This window comes from Zeus faber, assembly GCF_960531495.2.
Source record: "Zeus faber genome assembly, chromosome: 22".
NCBI lineage: Eukaryota > Metazoa > Chordata > Actinopteri > Zeiformes > Zeidae > Zeus > Zeus faber.
This window is the reverse complement of record NC_137209.1, coordinates 3,518,471-3,543,216: the sequence shown is the minus strand read 5'-3', so window position 1 is coordinate 3,543,216 and position 24,746 is coordinate 3,518,471. Positions and strand designations below refer to the sequence as shown.

The window sequence follows — 24,746 nt, the reverse complement described above, 5'->3', positions numbered from 1 at the left end:
AAGCTACCTTGGTGTCAACTTGCCAATGTCACAACGGGGAAAAAACCCCAAAAGCATTTAATAAATAACAAATTTGAAAAACCTTGCGTAAAAACATCTTACTATTCATGTTTGGCACCCCTGGTTCTACACTTGCGTGCTTTGGCTGCCCTTTAAAGGGCGAAACTTTTTATGTAATGAATTTGACATGGAATTTATATTAGTTCACACAAACACTCTCCATCTATCTGCTACTGGCCCGGCCCGTCTGTCAAATTTTAAAACCCATTGTGGCCCCTGAGTCAAAAAGTTTGCCCACCCCTGCTCTAGTCATGCTGGAGAGGTTGAAAAAGTGAAGGAGATCCATGACACACAGTTGTGGCCTAGCGTTTAATCGTAAAAATAAACATTTGTATAGCAGTTTTCATGCAGAGAATGCAGCTCACAAAGTGTTTTTTGTTTCAGCAAACACCAAAAATATAAATACAATAATACACAATAATAGAAAAGACTAAAAAATACAATCCAAGGGGCATAAAACAGGGAAGATCATATAAGTAAAATAATTACATTTAAAGATATAAATAATTTAAAATAATAAAAAGCTTGTTGATGATTATAAGATAAATTAAAAATGTATATTTTCCGTTGCTGTTTAAAAATGTCCACTGAGCCCACCTCTCTAATACTTTTTCGGTACCGTGTTCCACAATTTAGCTGCATCGTGGAAGAAGGCAGATTCCCCAATTTTATTTTGGGGGTTTTTTGGAATGTTTAAAAGACATGAAGACACGTAAGAGGGAGCTGAACCATGAAGAGCTCTGCATAAGAGAAGAAGGTCTCAAGGAAGTAGAAGAAGGAAGAAGGAATCAATTCTAAAAGATAAAGGCAGCCAGTGCAATGTAGCTAAAACAGGAGTAATTTGCTCTCTTCCTTGTTTTCGTTTAAAGTCAAGTGACAGTGTTCTGAATTAGCTGTAGTTTCTCAACTTACTGTTTTGGAAGACCAGTTAAAAGAGCATTGACTTCCGGATGGAGTAGACACGCTGAGTATCGATCCTGGAACTTTTATTTGTCTAACCTTGCAAAACCCCGTAATTTCACTTTGACTTGCCACCAAGTGGATGATATTGTTATTTTGAGCAACATATCACCGAAATATGGCAGCCCAATCAACCAAACAAAGCGAAGAATAACAAACCGTAAAATCCAATCTCTCCGGGAAAGCCAGCAACAAACTCAACATGGCGACCATAGCTAGCCTCCTAGAAGAACACCAAAAAGCCTTCTCCCCTGACTTTTGGGCAACCATCTCGACACTCCAAGCAAAGCTAGAACTCATTCGAATTATAGTGTAGGACCATGTTCAGAAGATTGCTTCGCTCAAGTCCAACGCCAACATGGTGAAAGTGAAAGTAGGCCCTCGGCCGTACCGCCTGCCTGAACATGAACGCAAAGTCGTGCAGGTAGAATTGAAGGCCACACTGGACATAGGTGATAGAGGAGTCTACGAGCGACTGGTGTAGTCCCATTGTGCTGGTAGGTAAGCCTGATGGGTCGGTCCACTACTGTGTAGACTACCGAAAAGTCAATGCGGTGTTCTAATTTGATGCATATCCAATGGCCTGGCTCGACAAACTCCTTGACAGGCTAGGCATGGCTCCATTTTTTATGACATTGGATTTAACAAAGGGCGGATGGCATATTCACATTTCGCCATAGCTCAAGTAAAGATAGGCTTTCTCCACTCCGCGGGGATTGGACCAATTTGTAACCCTTCGGTTCAGGTTGTTCCGGGCCCCAGCCACATACAGAGACTCATGGACCAGGTCCTGCGTCCGCATGCAGCATACACGCTGTCTACTTAGGTGACGTAATTATTCACAGTGACACCTGGGGGAGGCACATGCAGCAAGTGGGTGCAGTGCTTTGAGTCCCTGAGGCTGGCAGGGCTCACTGCCAACCCTAAGAAGTGTGTGGTTGGGCGGAGGAGGTACAGTATCTGGGGTACCACATTGGTGGAGTACTGGTCCGACCCCGGACAGATTAAACTGCCACAGTCGCGAGCAGTCTGAGACCTAAGATGAAAAAGGAGTTTACCTCCTTTTTCATCGCAGCTCGCAGTTGGGGTGGTCGGAGTTGGTTATCGCAGCTCGCAGTTCTTGGGGCTTTCCAGTCACTACAGGAGGTTTGTAGCCGACTATTTGAAGCTGACCATCCTGTTGTGTGTCAGATCCCGGCCAGTGGACGGAGAAATACCAGCAGACATTTGATAAAGTAAAAACAGCTCTTTGTGGGAAGCCAGTGCTGTGTACACCTAACTTTTCTCTCCCTTTTTGTTCCATATGTCGGAGATGGTATGGCGCAGATGGTAGTGGCTGTGGGGGGTGGTGGTGGTTAAGCCACAGACGGCGCTGGTGTTTTCCCGCCATGATTGGTTGGACCCAGCTGGGATAGCTTTCTTATGTGTTGTCTTGTCTTACAGTAGAGATGGCGTGGGGCAGGACGCTGCCACGCCTGCAGACCAGACCAAGGAAACCCAGACTCTGATTATTTTATTATACAATTATTTAAGGCTTTTTTTGTTTATGGTTGTGAATAAAACACTCTCCATGTTGGTGCCCCACTGCCTGAAAGAGTATCCCTCCCTAAACCCGTACCTGTGGGCAGAGACTCCCACAAAATCCTTTTTCACTAGTTTTGATCGGCAGCTGAATGCGTTCATCTGGAATAACAAGCCTGTCCATTTTAAGAGATAAATTCTCCAGCTCCGCAAGTCTGAAGAGGGCCTTGCACTTCCGAATCTCTGACACCACTTTTGGGCCTGTAACATTAAACTCCTTTATTGGGCCAACTGCAAACTTTCTGACCCCTGCCCGCCCTGGGTTCATACTGAGATATCATCTTATTTTTTTTTATACTCCATCATTTGCTCTCAGCTTCCCATAGTGGCCTACAAAATTTCAAACAACCCAGTTTTCAATCGTACTATTAAGACTTGGCTCTAATTCAGGAAACAGTCTACATAGAGCTTCTATTCATGGGCCGATTTTAAATAATCACCTATTCTCCCTGTCCTGCTCTGACCCCGCCTTCCAGTTGGTCAATGGTCTTTTAACACTTAATGACCTACAGTATATGAGGATGGGGTCTTTTCATCCTTTGCATCCCTGTCAGTTAAATTTAACTTGCCCAATAGCCTCTCTTCCATTTTTTCCAAATAAGGCATTTGTTCAAAAGCAGTTCCCCCATTTCCCCAACCGCCAACTGAATCGAACATTTACTAGTTTCTCACCCTTTATTTTGAGCTGCTGATATCTATTATCTATGGCAAAATCGACTCCATGAATCCCACCCCACTACTGCACCTCTCAAGTACTCCTGGGGGAGCAACTTACTGTAGGTATCAATATCTCAGACGGCCAGTGGAGTGACATTTTCGGTCTTGTGCACTCGTCATCTAAGTGGGCCAGGCATGGCCTACTGCAGTGCAAGGTGCCCCACAGAGCCCACTTTACCAACGCTAAATTGGCAAAAATATATGCAGATAGAAAGAATGCCTCTAATAGATGTCAGCAATCTCCAGCTGACTATACATATGTTTTGGACATGCCCGGGGCTGACTGACTTTTGTTCCATTTTAAAACTATTGAACAGGCCTTCAACACAAATAACACCCTAACCCCCTGACTGCTTTGTTCGGCCTCCCCCAAACTCAGAATATGCCCACTACATTACAGCGTGTCATGGCCTTCACCACTTTGTTAGCCAGACGTTCCATCCCTCCTAAATGGAAACATGTCCACCCACCCCAAACACAAGACAGGTGGATACAGGATGTCTTACAATGCATACAACTGGAAAAGTTATAATTCTCACTGAAAGGATCTCTGAAATCCTTCCACAAGACCTTGAGTCCCCTACTATTCTTTATCAGGGACCTCACTATCTCTTCTGATGCTGATGGTGTTTCAGAGTTGGAGCTCGCCAGAGTGGGAGAGAGGGATCCTCTTTATCTATTGCCTGTTCTACTATATGCATTTTCCATTTCACCTACTTTAATTCAAATTATTATTATTATTATTATTATAACTATTACTATTCACTTTTCATTTATCAATTTGTTATTCGCTACAGTTAATCGCATTTACTACATATGTTTATTTATTGGGGTGGTTCTTTTTCTTTGCTTTTTCTGTTGCAGACACCTTACCTTGTCTTGGATTTAATGTACTGACTATTCCATGTCTGTAGATAACTCAATAAAAATAATTTGCTGTGATAAAAAGAGCATTACAGTGGTCCAGTCTACTTGAAATAAATGCATGAATGAGCTTCTCAGCATCCAGTTGAATTGGCAATATTTCTGGAAAAGGTGGAAAAATGCTGTTTTGGTCACCCTGTTTACTGTATGTAGGATTTCAAACTTGAATCAGTCTGAAACGACACCTAGATTTGTTACTTCCATTTTATTCTGATGACCAAAACTTCCTTAACCATTAGAAAGTGCATCTCTTTTGGCTTTGGGACCAACTAAGAGTATTTCAGGACGCACGCGCCCTTGTGGATTAATGGGACTTCTGTCGACAGGCTGAGCAGCTTCAGATATCTGGGAGTCCACATCACAGAGGACTTAACATGGACTGTACACACAGACACTCTGGTGAGAAAGGCGAGGCAGCGTCTTTACCACCTCAGGCAGCTGAGGAAATTCCGGGTCTCGGTGAGGATCCCCAAGTCCTTCTACTCTGGAGCAGTGGAGAACATCCTGACAGGCAACATCACTGCCTGGTTTGGGAACTGTACTGCTCAGGACAGGCAGAGGGGGATGCATTCAGCCCACCGTACCACTGGAACTACCCTCCCCTCCCTGCAGGACTTATACACCAGTAGGTGTATTAGCAGAGACCGCAGGATCATGAAGGATCCTCATCACCCCAACAACGACTTTTCCAGCTGCTGCGGTCAGACATGCGCCTCCGTAGTCACACAGCTAGAACAGAGAGACTGAGACGGAGTTTTTTTCCGCAAGCCATTAGAACTGTCAATGCTGACCTCACCAGGGGTCCTAACTGAGCCACACACATAGGCTCCACTACCTACTGTACTATATGTATACTACTATATCAATTTTATTTCTTTTTATTTTTATTGTATTTTATTCTATATATTTTTATTTTATTCTATAAGTATTCAACTTACTGTATTACGTTTTAGGAGTCAGTTAGTCGGCCTATAGAAAGACATTTTTTTATTTTTATTTTTTCCTAGGACATATTGTGTGCTATTACCGGGTGCGTTGCATTACATTTCACTGCATATATGTATGAAAGTATTTATATGTATGTGACAAATAAAAATCTTGAATCTTGAATAAAAATCTTGAATCTTGAATCTTCAGTCTGATCTTCATTTTATTAAAAAAAAACGTATTGATCATTCATTCACTCATTGCGGCCTGACAGATAATCACAGAGCATAAGGCATTTATGTAATTTGGCTTGACAGAAATGTATAATTGTGTATCATCAGCATAGCTATGAAAATTAACATTGTGTTCTCTGATGATATTACCTTGCAGTATATATATATATAACAATATAGTGAGAAAAGAAGGGGACCAAGACATCTTCCTTGTGCAACACCAAAATAAATGTCATATTTCTTTGATACAAAGAGCACATTCTCAGAGACCAACCCAGTTTTCTAGACCAGGGGTGGCCAACCAGTCAGAGACTAAGAGCCACTTTTTTTTACTGTTACTGCAAAGAGCCACATCATACACATGGGCACACATGAACACACACACACACACACACACACACACACACACACACACACACACACACACACACACACACACACACACACACACACACACACACACACACACACACACACACACACACACACTCTCACACACACACACACACACACACACACACACACACACACACACACACACACACACACACACACACACACACACACAGACCTCTGCTCAGCCAGATTTATTGTAAATGTCACACACCAACATGATAATGACAGAAATTGACTCCTAGCCCCCGCGACCCGACTAAGGATAATCGGTTGAAGATGGATGGATGGATGGATTACTAAGACCACAGGCCAGTTAGTTACTGTCTCACACACACAAACTCTCAGTTCAAAAAGTACTGTTGTTTATTTATTCATAGAGGGGGGAAATGGACTTCGAGTTTAATGATAAGGATGTATTTTTTTCATGTTGGGTCAATTTATTCAATAGTGTCCCTTAAACCCTAACCTTTAAGAATCAGTTTTGGCTCTTGCCTACCATACACGATCCGATGCTTTGGCCATCCACATATACCTGGGACTAGGTGTTCCGGAGCCCTAGCCACATTTTTGAAAATGTGTGGTTACGAGGATCGCTATCGGATCTCGAGTTCAAAGCCGCTACCATTGAGCCAGGACTCCTAAATGAAAGTACTGCGTTTCCGCGGTATACCTCTCAGTTCAACCAAGTCCACAAACAAAAATATAATAATTAACAACAGCGTTTTTCTCTGACTATGCATGTTGCTTAGTGGGACTTCTGGCATTCCTTGTCTTGAAGAATCCTCGTCAAATCTTGTATTCCGTTGTTGCCACTCGAAGCAATTCTTTCACATGGGTGTCAGTCAGAACAGATCGATGCTTTGATTTCACATGTTTTAGGGTAGAAAACACAGACTCGCAGACGTATGTTGACCCAAACATTGAAAGTATCTTAAGCGCAGCCCGTTTGACATTGGGGTATTTTTCCATTGGCACACTTTTCCAGAACTCAATGGTCCCTTCCCTTAAAGCAGCTTTCAGTCGGTCCTCCTCACAAAAATCGATCATCTCCAACTCAGCCGTAGCCTCATCTGTGACGAGCGAGGCTTTCAAACAGTCCGTATCCGCATTAAATGGGTCGACGAGGAACGTAATCTGTGGCCTTTTCAGTTGTAGATCACGGAACCGGGTCACAAAGCTTTCGTGCAGGTTTTCAACCAGTGTTGCATATCTGTCTCTTTTCTTTTTCAGGGCGGCGCTGGTGACTTGCCCGCTGGCTTTTAGCAGAGTGGGAAAATGCGTTAAATCTCCCTTTTGAAAATGCGTCTTGAACAGCTTCAGTTTGTTGACAAACGCAAACACACTTTGCATCAGGTCAGGGTTAACTTACCCTGCAGGGTCAGGTTCAGTCTGTCCAAGTGACACAGCAAGTCGACCAAAAAAGCCAGATCCATAATCCACTCGAGGTCCGAGAGCTCAGGATAGTCCTTGTCCTTCTCTTCCATGAACAGTTTCACGGCATCCAAAAGCTCAAAGAAGCGAGAGAGTACCTTGCCTTTTGACAGCCACCTCACAGTGCAGTGCAGCGGCAGGTCACCTGGAAGCCCTTGGTCCAGCTCAGCGATAAGATTCCTGAATTACCTGTGGTTAAGCGCATGTGTGCGGATGTAGTTGACGATTTCCATCACGGGCTTCATGACGTTGTCTAAATTCAATGATTTAGACACGAGTTGCTCCCTGCGGATGATGCAGTGGAAATTCCAAAACACTGGAAATGTTTGGTCAGCTTTGCACAGCCGCACAAGCCCATTCACAGATCCGATCATGGCTGGCGCTCCATCCGTGGCTATTGCAGTTAGTTTCTGTATGGGCAGATTTGCTTTTGTAAATGCAGCCATCATTGTTTCTTTCACATCAATGCCACGGGATCTGTCTTTTAATGGCACTATATCAAGGAGTTCTTCTTTGATCACACAATCGTTTGACACAGACCGTACAAATATTGCCAACTGAGGCTTGTCTTGTATGTCACAACTCTCATCCAATGCGACACTAAAATACTCACATGCTTGAAGGTCAGATCAACTGTGATTCAATAGCCGTGTGAATGTCCGATATTCTGCGTTCAACAGTGTGGCGGGACAGTTGGATGTCTGATACACTTCGTTTTAGTTTGTGGTCTTCAGGAGACATGATTTCAACAGCGTCACTGAGGCATTTTTTAACGAAGTCCCCTTCATTGTATGGCTGTTTAGCCTTTGCAATGTTCCAAGCCAGTTGATATGATGCAAGCGTTACGGTCTCTGAGTGCTTTGTAAATTTTTGGAAAAACTGTATCTGCTTTTCTGCCTGATTTTTCAAAGTGACCAACTTGTGCTTGCGAAGTTCAGTCCCTTTTGGAAATTCCTGGTCGATGTTAGCATGGAGTGAGCTGAAGTGGCGCTGAAGATTTGAAGTTTTGAAATGCGCTAATGACGCCTGACATATAAGGCAGAATGGCTTGCCATTACGTTCAACAAAAAAATATAAACTCTCCCACTCTGTCAAAAACGTCCTGTGTTCATCTTCATATTTTCGTTTTGCTGTGCTTTTTCTCCCTGCCATTATGAGAGCGAACTTGACACATTGTTTACTACTGAAATGATCTCGTGGTCCGCTTGCGACCGTAGAAATCAGTGTTGTCAGATTGGCCCAATCTGGCAACACTGGCTGCAGCTCGCGTGTCGCTCGCGAGTCGCGACATCGACACACACACACACACACACACACACACACACACACACACACACACACACACACACACACACACACACACACACACACACACACACACACACACACACACACACACACACACACACACACACACACACACACACACACACACCCCTCCAGCCTTCACAGTTCTCCATCGGGGATGTCGTATACGCAACGCAATTCACCGGCCGATCCATCTTATATGTTGACTACTAACCATGTCAATAGTGTTGAAAATAAACTTCCAAAGCTTTTAGAATCTTATTTGGTGATTTATTAGTCCTAATGCCGTGTTAGACGCATTCCAGTCGCCTGGAATGCGTCTTTACGTTGACTTTGTATGGAGGCGCGCCGCCCCGGCGCTTTTGGTGTAAACGCGGCATTAGGACTAATAAAACAGGCGTTAATGGGACATGACTCCTGCTGCTGTCCGCTTTGAGTAAATGAGGAAGTGATCCGCGGTGGAAAACGAGTGATACATCGTAGCGATTTTATAATCATAATAGGGAATGAATGGCTGCGCTTTTTTTTTTTCTGCGTTTTTGACGCTTGTCATGTGAAAGCCCCTTAAGAGCTGCATGAAACCAGCCAAAGAGCCGCATGAGGCTCGCGAGCCGCGGGTTGGCCAGGCCTGTTCTAGACGATTGATGAGAATGCTGGGGCCAATTGTGTCAAATGCAGTACTCAAATCTAAGTGAATAAGAACTGAGACCTTGTTTGCAGCAGCACTGAATCTAAGATAACTGACTATTTTAGTTAGAGCAGTCTCTGTACTTTGATAGTTTAGATTAGATTTAAAACCGGACTAACTTCTCTAGCATACTGTTTTCATTTAAAACGTTGATTGTAGTTGATTAAAAGGTAAAACCGTTTTCATTTTGTTGTTAAAGAATTGTGCAAATTCTTCACATTTGAAGGCAGAAGCCAGGCTAAGAATGTTAGAGGCTGGAGTGGGATTTAATAATCGGTCAGTAGTTGAGAACAGTTTCCGAGGATTGCTGCAATTGTCTGCAATGATCTTTGAAAAGTGGGTTCTTCTCTCGGTACAGACAGCATTGCCATAAGTAGAAATGTGCTCCTTCAAAATGTTACAGTGGATCTCTAGTTTAGTTATTCTCCATGCCTGTTCAGCTACACAATTTCTTAAACTCACGAATAGTGCTATTTATCCATGGTGATATTGCAATAGTGGAATGCTGTCCGATGCGTTACTTAAGTTACTGTTTAAGCCATCAACAATTTTATTTATCGAACAGTGTACATTATAGGGATTAAAGGAGTTTGTAGGTTCAGAAAACTGGAGGTTCAGAAAATCGTTTTGCTGTGGCATCCTAAGAACCGTTTTTGAATTGTAAATTCTCTTTTGTAACTAGATGTATTAAACAGAGCATCAAAGAACACAGAGTTATGATAAGTAATGTCAGAAATATTACTGATTCTTATCCCTTGTGATACTACGAGGTTAAGTACATTAACCAGTCGATAGGTAGCTTCAGTAACATGTTGTGGTAATCCTAGGCTATCTAAGAGATTCAGAAATCCCATAGTCTTCGAGTCAGTATTATTACTGATATCAAAATTCATATCGCCAGTGAGGGTTATTTGGTAACTAATAAGAGTAATAGACATAAGCTCAGAAAATTCAGGAAGAAATACTGAGGATTGCTTAAGTGGTCTGTATAGAGTTAAAATAAGCACATCTGATTCAGCTTTGAGCACAATGGCAAGATATTAAAAAGATGAAGATTTTCCAAAATCAATCTCAGTAAAACAGAACTGATTGGAGAAGATAGCAGCTACCACCCCCCCTTTGTCCCGTCTTACTGACTGAAAGAACTTTTCGTTTATTATAGTTATGATTTTTTTTAAGAGATAAAATCAGAGATAAATATGTATTTAAAAAAACTCTTATTTGTGAGTGATCTTACATTTAAAAGTGCCATTTTGATATTCATGTCTAACTTTCTATGGATCAAGGTTATTACTTAGATGTTAGATAATTTACTGAAATTGCAACCAGCATTAGGCCCAGGCCTACATTTTTTCTGCACAGTAATAATAGATGGAATGAGAGATAAAGGCAAGGCATCAGTGTGGAGCAGTACAGGTATGACAGTGTCAATAGGGAACATAGGCCTAAATCAGTTAAGAGTGTTTGCTCGAGCCAAGAGCGAGGTACTGAATGCCATGTACGGATCAGGATCATTAAAACCACATTCTACAGGTGATATGAGTTCACAGCTCTGATTAAAATCAATTGGCATCGTACACACCATACATCAATTGTTCAGAGCCTTTTGCTTTGTTTAGACTCCACATGAATGTGTTGGGGGGGGGGGGTGTAGAGTTTGAGTGTGAGAGTGTGTCTGTAGTGTCTGTGGTGTATGTTGTGTTAAGTAGTGTAAGCGTGTTGCTTTCCTGGAACAGACAGAGCAAGTCATCTTCCAACTTAGAGACTGATCCCTACCGTAAACAAGGGGTGGAAGAAGGAATGGAGATAGAAGTCTGAAGTACAGACAGATATATGTAGAGAGGATTGGGACACCAGTATAAATAAGTATATAATTCTATAATTCGAAACTCATACACCAGAACTAATTGGGACCAATCCTGTGCACCCAAGGGTGGACTCTTCTCCAAAGAGGGGGATTGGTGCCGGTCATAAATGTACAACAGAAACAGAACAGCTGTGCTCTTGTCATCCCACAGGTCATCCAAATGAGTTATTGTATGCAGCTCTTGATGAATAAAGATTGGCTTTCCAGGTTGAGACTGTCTTGGATGCAATGTCATAGATATACCCTGTGCTATATGTCCAGCCTGCTGACAGAAAAAAAAAAAGCCTTTCTCCTGCCCCGGAGACATCCCAAGGCTCCAAGAACACCCCAAGACAAAGCATTACAGCTGCAGAAGAACCCCTAACCCACAGTGAAGCAAAGAGCACAAAGAGCAACACCCACTCACACCCCAGAGCGCAAACCAGTCCTCCTGGTTTCCGCAAACACTCCTTAGGGCCTTACCTGACCATCGGCCTTGCCAATAGAGGAGTTAAGGATGAAATCGGGGGGTGCAAAAACATCCACCAGTGCAACAGCATCATTCTTCAACTGCAGAGACAGAGGATTGAAAAATACACTGTTGTAGGAGAAGACTGTCAGATTAATTTAGAGAAGCAAATCAGGATGAATTTGCTGTTCTGATTCACACGCACACACACACACACACACACGTACCTGAGAGCAAAGAGTGAGAATGGCTGTCTGGACCAACTCCGCATGCTCTCTTCCATAGAAGTATCCACCTGTCCGCCACAATAGCCAAGAATAGAAATGACTTGCTTGCGAGATGTTAAGTTAAGGAGAATAGTACATTTACAGATAAAGTGTGATTTTTCAAACAAGCAAAATTATTATTATCACTAAAATGAATATCATTATTTTATTGGTCACTGGTTTAAAGATTGTCCCATTAAGTATGTATCTATTATCCAATTAAAACAGTGTCAGTGTGACTGACCATCAATATCATCACATGTCTGTGCTTTCTTGTGGATATGGTTGACAAGATTTTTCGCGGCCTAAGTACTGTTTCGAACTGAAATTTGCCCAAATCCAATTTATGCCTCGAACGCCCCGATTTGTTGCTGCTCTGCCCAAAATACGAGGGAGCCATTCATGAATAGACTTGAGTGCTTAGTTATCCCAGCATTCAGTTTTGGGAAACCTTACAAGTTTGTTCTTCCTAGAACAAACGTACAGTATGTGCTTTTGGAAAGGGACAGTGTTTCTCAAATAAATAATACAATTTTGTCAAAACGAGACACGAGTGCCCTTTGGCGTTTGTGCACGGCAATGAAACCGCATTCAAGTCATAGAATCGTAGCAAATGTTGTATTCTAAAATGTAATTCTAAAAATTCTATAAAATTATTTTGGCCCCCTTCCTTCCACTGAGGCCACCACACAAGCTCAGGCCATTTCCTGGTGTTTCTTAGTATATCAATCCGTGTTACCTACACCACTCTCTAAATGTTTTGATGCTTTCACGACTCTGCACTTTTCAACATTCCCTCCAATATTGAAACAACAACAGGATTTGTTGTACACCACTTTCCTTGGATTACTTTGGTTCAGCTGAATATTTAATTGATATTAACTTGTCTTCACTCTCCATTAAACAAACCACAGGCTGGGGGCTGCTTTATAGTTCTGCCTGAAATAGCCACCATAAGTACACTGTGGGTGTCTTGTTTTTCTGCCGGTTTATTATCCTTTGTTCACTTATGCCGCGTCTCAAATTGCTGTGATCTGGAATTAGCTAGAACCATGAAACTTGGCCAAATAACTGGAAATGACGTGCAAATACTTCCCAAGAAACATTTCTCACATGTTCTTTTCTCAATATACCAACTGGCCAGATGGTGACACGGTAATTAAGGATCAAAAGCACAATTTTGGAAAGGCCACGCCCCTCACACTGCGACTATGATTGATTTGAAACACAAGGGTCCAGCTCAATGTGCTCTCCAAAAAAGCCTCTTGGACCATTAAAGTCCGTAATGATGGATTTTTTGCCAATTTACATCATGTGAAAAACAGTAACGTCACATCTACATTTTGACTGTATCAACACCAAATTTGGTATACAGCATTGCAGCTCTGAGATGCACATTTCTATTAGAAATGTGCAAGATCATCAACCAAAAAAACGTTGGGAAAGGTGGGGCTTAGCAGACAATTGGCCATAACTCATTAACCATTTCCCCAATCATCAGAAATCTTGGTAGATATCTTCAGTCCGTGATTGGGAATAGGTTTAGCAAAACATTTTGAGCCTGACCCATAGGGGGCACGACAAATGCCCACCACCAAATTTGGTGCACACGCTCTGAGGTCAAGGATTAACCAAAATCTGAGCTGCCATATTGATTCGTGCATGTGGGCGTACACATCTTTTTTGGTGGAGGGTGGCCAGGTTTTTGGACCGAGCTTTCTCATTTCTAATAGAAATGTGTATCTCAATCCCACTGTGCTGTATACCAAATTTGGTGTTGATATAGTCAAAATCCAAATATCTTTTTCAGTTTATGTAAATTAGCAAAAAATCCATCATGACAGACTTTAATGGTACAAGAGGCATTTTGTTTTTGACTGTATCAACACCAGAATTTGGTATACAACATTGTAGGATTGATAGATACAACTATTATAAATGAGCAAGATCGATCGAAAAACATTATCAATCAAAATATATTTGCACAGGGTGCGGCTTAGCAGGAAATAGGCCATAACTCAAGCTGTCTTAAAGCTATCCTGATTGAACTCCCACACTATGTCCTGAACCTACTCACCAAATTTCGTTGAAATCCGATAAAGGGGGTGGGGGGGGGCAAACGTCAGAACTTTGAGTGCGTGTAACCCAGGTTAAATAATGGGTCACTCTGCTATAGTTTATAGTTATCCACCTATTACTTGAAAATCACTCCATATCAACTTCCATATGGAAGTTTGAGTGTGCATATGGAAATAGGACATGAGAAGTTTATGAAAACTTTAATGCTCAAGACATCTATGGCTGTTTGACCAAAACAGGTCAGGTTTTATGCTGGAGCAAATAAATGGATGGCGAGGTAAAGGAAGGAACCCTTGTTGATGAAAAGACTCACCCAATTAACTGTAGGCAGGCCTCAAGCCTGGCTCCTCCAGGCTCATTTCCTTCTGCACAATATGTGACCCACCACAGCAAAACCGCTATCTTGCGCATTTCAAAAATCGCCAGAAGCACCCAAATAAGTTGAAAAAAACATTCTTGAAGGAAAATGTGATTTTTCCAGATTCATGTTTCATTATTATTTTTTTTTAATTCTCAACGTATTTTCAAAACCGAGTTTGATTTATAAATAGTAGAAAAATGTTAAACCGTGGAGTTAAATATTCCCGTTAGACTACAGAGGGAAACGCAGTTCACTTACCGAGTGAACAGCGCTGAACGACGCAGATCGATCGTTTAAAGCGACCGTCAAGGTGAAGATCATCCATATTCCATGTGATGTGAAGTCACAATGTGAAACTGTTTTGATAGAGTTGAGCCTTTAAATATTACGTGTTTTATACACACACGGAGACAACGTTGTGGAGGGGGCGTGTCACTGACGTCACCGTCACTTCCGTCAACAAGACGGAATCTGATATTACTCTGGACATGGAGAACATTTTAAACAGCGGATTTCAACCTGAATGTGACTATGAAACTGAATATTTTCAAGAACCACTAAATTCCACTTTTATAAAACATGAATATTCTTACTGTTAAATAAAAGCTTTTCTCAAAACAAAAATACGTTCAACGTTCCCTCAAAACACAAGAACAAAGCAGTGATTGGCCCATATGTTAAGTAGCCATGTGGCTTTGGCTCCCCTATTTGCATTCTGTGAGCTAGGTGAATGAAGCCAACTCTCGGCGAAACTTTTAAGGTGATTATCTCAGAAACACGGTTTGCCACTGCCTTGTCATTAACAAGTCATAGCTTTAAAAATATTTGCTTGATCTGCACAAGTGACACCTTGTTTGGAAGCTCTCCTCTTTCAAATGATGCAAAAAAAGTCAAAAGGTGCCAAATGACCCTAAAGTATGCGGTGGGTCACATATTCACTTTACAGTGAGCTAAGAACTTGTATGGGACTGTGCAATTACTGACATTACTGACAATTACTAAAACCAACTTTTGCACTTTAAAATAATGAATTCAACTTTAATGGGACTGCCACTCTGGAAACAAATGTCTGCGCTGTGATCACTTTTAAGTGACTTACACTATAGTCACGTAAAACACTAAGTGTATTGAACTGAAGAATTGAATGGGATTGTGCAATTATGGTAATGTCGGTATTGATGGATTTATCTAACCGAAATCACTGATTGAGAGGAATTTAAATATATCAATTGATGGACTGATTGAGTATTGGGTGCTGTGATATTTTACAAGTGTACCTTCAAGAGAATTGTTATAACTGATAGAAGCTGAACATACAATATACCTTAGCTTGTAATACCACAACCTTCCTGTTTTGAGAAGCCTTATTCCTTATATTTTCTTTGTTAGTTTTTTTTCCCCTTGATTTATTTGAATTGTTTTTTGTTTTGTCCCTGAATATGCAATACAACCGTTAAACACCGTTATGTGTGCTTCATTTATTTTCAACTAGCTCCATAGTCTAACCTGCACTAGTCCCAACTCCAAACCCGCCAGTTGCTGCTCACCGCTTTAATTTTGGCCGATTGAGCTGCTTCCTTCTGTTGGGCGCAAACAGGTTTGAACCTGTGAATTGCTGCTTGCGGCTATATTTCTAATTATATTTAGTTATAATTTGTGGTGTGAAATATCTGCACACATCGGATGTGACAGCATGTTCCGTTTTTATTACGTCTGTGCTAAAATAGGCTCGACACTGCCCTCTCGCATTTCAGTGGGCTACGTGCGTAATCACCAACGCAGAACCATAAACCAAGCACCGGCATAGACACCAACGCCATACCATCAGCAGCTATTCAACGCAGAACTATAAAGCAGCCTTTAGTTGTTGGTTGTCTGTTAGCCATTTCGCCACATGATCTCTGCTTGGTTACTCTTCCGCAGAACCCTCACCTCCCTTCCCACCCCAGGGCCAGGGGCCTGGGGCTAACAGGGGGCATAGAAGACACAATTTTTTGGTTTCTGTAAATTGTGGCACTTCCTCATGCCAACCTATTGTTGTTTGCCCCACTGGACTAAATTTAAACACTGAAACTGAAGCAGATAGTTGGCATGGTTTCGGCAAGGTTGATGTAGTGTGATGTGATCTCATGTCGTGTCAGGTGATAGAACTTACCCTGATAGAGTGTTGTCATGTGGTTGCTGAGGGTCCAGAGTCCATAGAGGGCGCAGAGCTTCTTCAGGACTGCTCTGAGTCCAACTGGTACCCCTGGACTGTGGGTGAAGTCATGGAAGTGTTGGAGGACAGTGTGCTCGATGTAGGCAATGGACAAGGAACGGCAGTTATACACCTGAGAGAGAGAGAGAGAGAGAGAGAGAGAGAGAGATTGCTTGTTTCAGGTACTGTCACAAAATCTCAATTGGATTGAAGCCAGGACACTTGGCAACTCCTTTGATTTTGTTTTTTTTCAGCCATTCAGATGTGGACTAGCTTTTGTGTTCAAACTAATAACTAGGATAACTTTCGTAACTATCTCATTAAACAAATGAAATAATAATTGGAATCTGTTTACTCAAGTTCCCTTTGTAATAGAGGTATATTGGAGGTAAGCAGGAAGTGGGGAAATACTTTTTACTGCACTATGCGATAGTATCAAGTTCTCAGAAAAGTGAGTGCACTTTGCTGTCAGTAGGAATGTCCTGGTAAGTGAGTCATACGTCCCAATTTAAGATTTTACAATTATTAAGGGTTCGGGTTAGGGTAGTCTCACAAATCAATTCGTGTAAATGGGGCATTTCACTTTCTTTCGTTTCCTATATGTTTCGACCAATCATGGTGCTGGGGTCGGGGCTCTGTTAGCATGCTTTACGTGGAATGTGTTCCTACTGGAAACAACCTAACCAGCGAAACCATAACAATAACATGCTCATCGAAATGTGACACGACTTTCCGTCAATTGCCAGGGACTTAAAACACTTTTAGAATAGGGCCGCTGGGATCCAAGATTTACTCCTTGTCTAATACCGAACACAAACTCAGTCAACACTGATAAATCAACCTTTTCCTGTAGCCATTGGGAAGACAAGTTAAAACACCCTGTCCGGACACCAATTTTCTTTGACAAAAGTTTCTGTAAAAGGTGAACACCGTGTTGATTAGCCACTGCAGAAATACAATGCAGATGAGAAATACAATTCTCATCTGTAAGCTCCAGCTTGTCACTCGCAAAGGAGTTTCTTTTCGGTACTATAGCCCCACAGGGCGGGAAACCTTTCCACTGCAAACTTGCAAGGGCTTCCTTCCAGAAGGATCTGAGATGAGGGGTAGGGAAGGTTTAGATCGGGTGCTTGATGTAAGGTGAAGGTGGATCTTCTTTTGATGCCATTGGATGAACTGTATCTCTGAAAACAATGCCCTATCCCCACAAAACTGAAATGCAAAAGCAGGTAACTGTGAATTGCTTCAGGGTGAGCTGAACAGTGTTTTTAACTTTGGGGGCAGATCAAAACTTAGCTAAGATTGGCTGCTTAGAATTCTTTTTTTTTACCCAGACTTAGGCTTACAGATGCTGAGGCACAACGGTTGTCATAAGACTGCACATACAACCATATTGTTGGTGTTAAGCCACTGCCATTTGGCCTCACACGTCAGCCAGTTACACTAACAACAGTTAGAATGCGAGAGAAGTTTTCAAAAGGGCACACACAACATATTCATGTTCATTCACATTCATAACATTTTCATACACAAGGTTGATAACCATAGAGAGACATGTTAGCTTCTGAAATTGTTATGGTTTCGATAACAATGTTTTTTCCAGTGTGATCAATAGTCAAAAAGTCATCTAAACATCCCCATCTACGAGTCCGTGTCATTTCTGAGTCTGCGTTTGTATGTGATTTACCTGGCTTTCATTGTGTACTTCAAAGTCATCCTTTCCAGAAGCCTTCATCTTGGCCAATGTCTTCCGGCTCTTATCCAGGAGGAAGCACACCAGCCACTTAAAGGCCGCCAATGGCACTAACAGAGAAAAAGACGTAGATGAAAATTTGGTTGGGACAGAATAGAAAGATGCTAACAGGCACATGGCTGGCTGTTGCCCCTCTATGGAAAACTGCTAGGATTGTCTTCTGTAAAGTGGGTACAGCAAAGAGGAGGCAAAATGAAGGTTCAGAGGGAAAAAAAAGTCAGTTTATTTCTCTTACAGGTATTCCAACTATCAAAATGAAGCAAACTCAAAATTGAAGGACTTCACCTTTAGTAGAGATTAGTAATAATAAAACTAAAGGGTGGGTGTCTCTTTCTCCAACAAAAACTCAAAACAGTTCTCCCTTTCCCTGCTCTTGGAGTCCAGTATAGCGAATAAATGTTGTTTTGTAGTTGCACAACTAGCAGGAGGAGAATGTGCCATCCCTCTATGGACCTTCTTGTGACATCGCAACATACTGTTAATGGAGTTATATATACTGTACACACACACACACACACACACACACACACACACACACACACACACACACACACACACACACACACACACACACACACACACACACACACATACCTACATACATACATATACAGTATATACACATACAATCAGGGAATCAGTTCTGGGGGAGGGTTCAAAAAGGTTGTATACACTGAGTTGTTATTAGGCAGATAAGCCAAAACAAAAAAAAAAACACTACATCGTTGTGTATGTGGAATATTTGCAGTGCGCCTTACCAGCCGAGTCCTGAAACTCATCGATGGTGACCGCCGTGAGTCTGTTCTTCATGATCCTGTCGTAATCGTCCAAGAAATTCACAGATTGCATCGGAGACCTGATGGGAACTCCATCTACAACCGGAGATGCACAATTTCTTATGGAGACCCCACTGAGGTGGATGCATTACATCCATAGATACATCCAAAAAACATCTGGATCAGTGTAAATTACAAGAATAATGAAAGCATAAAATGTTTTCTTTCCCAAATACATTGAATGTATTTGCGTGTTGTCTGTTAAACACCACTGGGCGCAGTGACTATCAGCTGTGCGCCACCTGTGAAACTCAACGCATTGTTCTATTTCAGATAGGCTCTGCCCTCTAGCTTTGTCCTTATTTGCTTCTGCAGCACATGTGCTCGCCCTGCCATTTTATTTTTATTTTTTTCCCCCAGCAGGTCACAGCCTACCAGTTGTGACCTGCTGCTATAAATATAGCAGCAGGTATATAAAGGGCCCTGTGCCAGCAGTTATCCTCCCCATTTTCCTCAGTGACCATTCGCTAAATAACGAAGCTAAGAAGTACCCGAAGATTAGCTTTCAACCATGAGCGGCCCTTTTCATGGCCAGGCTCCTTTGGGTGGAGGGATAGTTGTCCAGCATACATGTCACCAGAAGACCAGCACATCCGCTGCTGCGAGTGCCTGGGCTCCCTCCACGCCAAACAGGGAGCCGGAGATCCGGCGGTCTACACATCGTGCGCAGCCTTGCCGCAGGGTCAACGAGACCACCGTCTCACTCACTTGTACTTCAATGACAGCGTTCCACAGGAGGAGGCTCTTGCCTTGTACTGAGCAGGGGATGAGGAGCCGGAGCAGGATCTGCTCCGCCCTTCTGTTCATCCTCCACGAGGTGAAACCCCCACCGGCTCATCCATCATAACCCAGATGGAGTACACCATGGATGAGTATGAGAAGGTGGGTTCACCCAGAGCCTCTGTAATCTCCCTGGCGTTAGAGGTCAGTGTGGCCCCGCTTTAACTGCTCCGCGACAACTCCACAGGCTCATTCGCTCATCAGCAGTGAGGAAGAGCATCCCCTTCAAGCCACCGGGGGTCTTCACAGCAGTCACTGATTCTGCTGTGCGGCTTACTGCTTGCCCTGTGACATTACCGCCTCTTCCTTTACAGAAAAAGGAAGTGGCGATGTGATAAATAGAGGTACTTGGGCCAGTTCTCCAAGTTGGCTGCCCCGCTAGACCCAAACGGGGCTACCCACTCCTGCGACATCAACAGCCCCCCGCGCGCATTTCTATGCTGATTCCCACGGGGAGGGCTTCTAGCGCTTGAGATCCTGACGGTATAGACAGATGAGAAACTCAGGAAGTTGGAAAACTATGCAGGTCTCGCAAACAGAATCTCTGCTGATAAGCACGCCCTCCCACCCTTCCGTCTGAGTGAGATAAGGAACCGTGTGATGGACTATCAACGCTGTTCTCCCACGCTTTTAGGCAGGACAAGCATATTACCTGTCTGCGGCCGTGAGAGCTAAGGAGAGTTACGAGGACTTTATGGGAAACGCTGGCGGCATCCACCCTCTCCCTATACTACCCGAGTGGTGTCTCAGGTGCTCAAACCGCTATGGCTAGGCAGAACACTCAGACGGGGTTACGCGCTGCTGTTCACAATGCCCTCCATCCTTTTCAATGGATCAGACAGATGGTGTTGTCAAATACCATGGCAGCATCTGCCTTATCAGTGGAGATTGCAGCACCAGTAAGAAAGGGGGCAATATCAGTTGTCCGCCAGTAAACAGTCAGACCGGCATTTATTTCCAATACTTCTAGGTTCCCAAAAAGACCTGGATTTACGAGCTCTCAACAAACTGATTGTGAAGAGACTGTTCCGCATGCCGACAACAGTGTCTGCTGCGTAACATCATGCCAGGGGATTGGTTTACTTCAGTCGATCTCAAGGATGCATATTTTCAAATACCCATCCTACCAGCACACAAGTGGTTTCTTTGCTTTGCCATTATGGGAATAACCTACGAGTACCAGCTGATACCATTCAGTTATTCCCTAGCCCCATGCACCTTTTCGAAGTGGGTGGATACGGCACTGAATGGACTTCGAAGGAGAGGTATGATAATATTGTTCTATCTAGAAGATATTCTTGTGCTGTCTCTCACTCCATGAGAGCCACACTATCAACCCCTCGTCAAAACGCTATAGTGGTAACGGTTGAACACTGCCGCCCTCTGCAGGTAGTGATCATTATTCTTCTATTAGGGTTCATGTCAGCAGCACACACATCCAGAGATGGTTAATTTCCTGCAATAGCTATATTGCACCAGACAGCCTAGAAAAGCATTAAATAGTTCAGAAAAAAACAAAAGGGATTTGGGACCCACCGTGCTCCTTGGCCTGAAAAAGAGACAGTAGGTATTTGCTGGTCTGCTGCAGTAGCACATTGTTGTCCCCCTCATACGTACAGTTGGGGTCATTATCATCTCGGAGGTCGCCCAAGCGGTTCACTGAAAAAGGAGATAAAACCAGAAAATCAACCCACGTAAGCAATGACAGCGAGTGAGTCTCCACGCCATCTGGATTGTTGAAGTGGTGTGTGGCAAAAACAAGACTGCAACCGGTTTCATGAGTCTAAATGTACAAAATACATCCAAAATGGACACAGCGGCAAAGGTTCTATGTCAGGAAGTTCTGCCCCTTTGGGGCTATGCTCCGATTGGTTTACATTCAACCTCGCATAGCAAACTATTGAAATTCATCACGGTCACTCACTTCAGCCCATGAGCAGCACAGCCTATATCAACCCTAGAAGTGCCCCTCTTTGTCCTCTTTTCCAATTCAGCAGCGACTGATACATGAGTACTCTCCTTCTAAATACAGTTCAAGTTCAAGATAACGTCACCGAGTAGATTTTTAGTCAGCGGCTTGAAGGTTTCTCTTCTACCGAGTAGAACCACCTGCTTATGCATGGGGCTGACAGTAGTGGGCGATGCCCACGACAAATGCCTCATCTGTCTGGGAGCCGAGCATGCTGCCTCCGGCATGACGTCTTCTGTTCCGTCTTGGCTGTCGAGCTGGTCTGTCGGAGTGAATTCTTCATGGATCTCGTGCCGACGTGCTAGGCCACTGTAGAGATGATGGCGTCACCGTCACCACCCCACGCCACCGAGAGGAAGGACGTCCCCACCTCTCTTCGGGCATTGGCTGCAAGCAGTTCAACGAGGACCAGGCCTCTGTCGCACCAGCACGTGATGGAGGTGCACCCAGGTGCTCACCCAGATGCAAGCCATTCTGGCTGTTTCCTCCTCTCAGACTGAGAGGGAGTGTGTGTTAAAAAAACAGTTATTTGTTTCCAATCCAGTTGTTTAGGAGTATTCTTCAAATGATGGTCAGGTCTCTTCCCTCTCTGCTTTTCCTCAGCGTGCTGACACGAGGGGCTCTGGCACAGATTGTGTGCGGTAGCCCTAGTGTTGTCCGCCCGTGACGCCGGGGAGTAACTGAGTAACTGACACCTCTCGTCAACAGCGCCTGGGGCACACAACAAAGCGAGTGACTCTAGACTCTCTCCCACACACACGGTGAGCTCTGAGTCCTCTGATCCATGCCCTTAAAAGCATGCAAGTAGCTTCACACCCCCACCCGCCTCCATGGAGGAAGCATGGAGCCTTTCCTTCATGAAATAAATAAATATTGGGCCTCTAGGCCAACGAGAAAAAAATGAAATAAAATTAACAGCAAAAATGACGCCAAATATCGATTTATTAACCGGTACCAGCTGAGCTTGACAGCAAGTTGACACACATACCCACAACTTTTGACGTCATGCGAGTGCCACTGCTATCAGTGACTTGAAATTACGATTATCTTTAAATTTAAGAATTTTCTAAATAAAGACAAATCTTCACTTTTGGTGGGTGAAAACAGAATTCAGGAATAGGCTGCGTGGAGAGCACTTGGGGGCCTGCATGAAGATTTCAATAAATGGGCCTCCTCCTTATTTTTGTGCAATAAATGAAACTTATTAAGTCATTATCTCCTTGTGATCCCTTGGCAGACCGCCTGCTGCGCCATCTGACTGAAGCTGACCGCGTCAATATGCCATCCTGCATGCCTCGTCTGTTTAGGGTTTTTTCGGTGCGTACCTCCAGGCCTGAAAAAAACCTCTATGGGAAACACTGTCTATCATCCTTCACTTCGCTTGCACAAGGAGGTGAATGTAACTGAAGGCTGCTTGCACACAGTACCTCACCGGGTGGGTGTGACGTGCCCTCGTGGGACTCCCACAGCTGCATGAGGGCAGCGCCCCTCACGGGACACACTGCCCCTCAGTTGGCAGAACACAACAAGCACCTGAACCCCCGGTCCACCGACGAGACCAAGGTCCGGGTGCATGGCTACGCGTGCCATGTCTATGACTGCGTCGCACTCCACGGAGATGCACACGTTCCTGGGAGCACACAATAATCCCTTTTATGACGGGGCCACCTTGGGTTGTGTCCCTGCAGTCAGGCTTCGACCAGCGGAGGAGTGCTTAGCCAATATGCCCCGGCTGGCCAGCCAGCCACCTGCCCCTGAAGCAAGCTATATGCCAGATGGCGTCTCCTCTGTGTTCTGCAGAGGACACTGCGAGGGGGTTACGTGCTGCAATTTCGTCCAACCCCGACGTTGTGTGGACAATGATGATGTCACCGGAGAAGGCTGCAGCTCTGAGCGCAGAGATAGCAGTTCCACTCAGCAAGGGAGCCGTGAGAGTGGTGTCCACGGAGCTTCGGAACAGGCGGTTCTATTCAAACTACTTCCACTTCCTACGCACACTGAATTGCCACATAACAACTCATCCATTTTGCATGCTCACCGTGAAAGTGCTGCTGCAGGCGATCCAAGGGGGTAATTACTCTTCAAGCATCGACGTGAACGACCCCTTCTTCCACATCTCGACGGCGCCGAAACACAAAAGGTTTCTCCATTTCTATATAATACCCTACAAGTACACCAGGGTACCGTTCAGCTACAAGCTCGCTCCCTGCGTTTTCCTGCTGTGTCGCGGCAGCACTTTTGCCACTGTGTCGTCAAGGGGTCCGAATTCTGATATATCTGGACGACATCCTGATCCTGGCTCCCTCTGTGGCACTAGCAGTCCCTCGCGGTCAAGCTTGTGATCAAACACCTCACAGACTTGGGGTTCCCGATAAACTGGGAGAAGAGCACTCCCACACCCAGTCAGCAGGTGGTCTATCTGGGTCTACAGTTAGACACCATGCAGATGAGGGCCCGGTTGTCCAAACAACGGAGCGTGGACTTTATTTCCGTCCTCGGACTTGTCCGGTTGGGCCAAAGACAGCACTGACCATCATGAAACTGTTTGGGCTGCTGGCAGTCTTGCTGAATTGGTTTTAGATGACAAAGGTGGTTTATATAGGCTATGCTGCTCCATCCTGATTGGCTGATGCAAGTGCACATGATGAATTTCAGTAGTTCCACTATGCAGGATTGGATATATACCACCACCATACCCCTCAAGGGCTATGCCTCCTTCATAGAACTGGAGTTACATAGCTTCAGTAACTCTATAGAGTATCGCCATCAACCCGCAAATGGCTGAAAGTTACGGTGCAGCGTGTCTAAGGAGTTTTTTTACTCACACACAATAGTATGTATTATGTAAGAGAATGTATGTAGAATGTTATTTGTAGTATACCATTCTGGACACAGCTTAAGTCTTAAAAGGCAGCTGCAGTCTGGCTGCTTTTTTTTGCTAGAGTGGAGCGCTTTCAAAAGTTAT

At 43.8% G+C, this 24,746-nt stretch overlaps 1 protein-coding gene across 1 annotated transcript in view; it reads right to left on the bottom strand.

Annotated features, from left to right (window-relative positions):
• Positions 1-24,746, bottom strand: part of LOC307247304 (peroxisomal acyl-coenzyme A oxidase 3-like) — a 60,505-nt gene that overhangs the window by 4,271 nt on the left and 31,488 nt on the right. Inside the window, exons 13-18 of the mRNA XM_080023438.1 lie at positions 21,349-21,471; positions 18,955-19,068; positions 18,131-18,246; positions 16,402-16,576; positions 11,768-11,835; positions 11,555-11,641 (exon numbers count right to left, since the gene is read on the bottom strand). Of these exons, the coding sequence (XP_079879564.1) occupies positions 11,555-11,641; positions 11,768-11,835; positions 16,402-16,576; positions 18,131-18,246; positions 18,955-19,068; positions 21,349-21,471 (683 nt within the window). The remainder of the gene's footprint in view (positions 1-11,554; positions 11,642-11,767; positions 11,836-16,401; positions 16,577-18,130; positions 18,247-18,954; positions 19,069-21,348; positions 21,472-24,746) is intronic.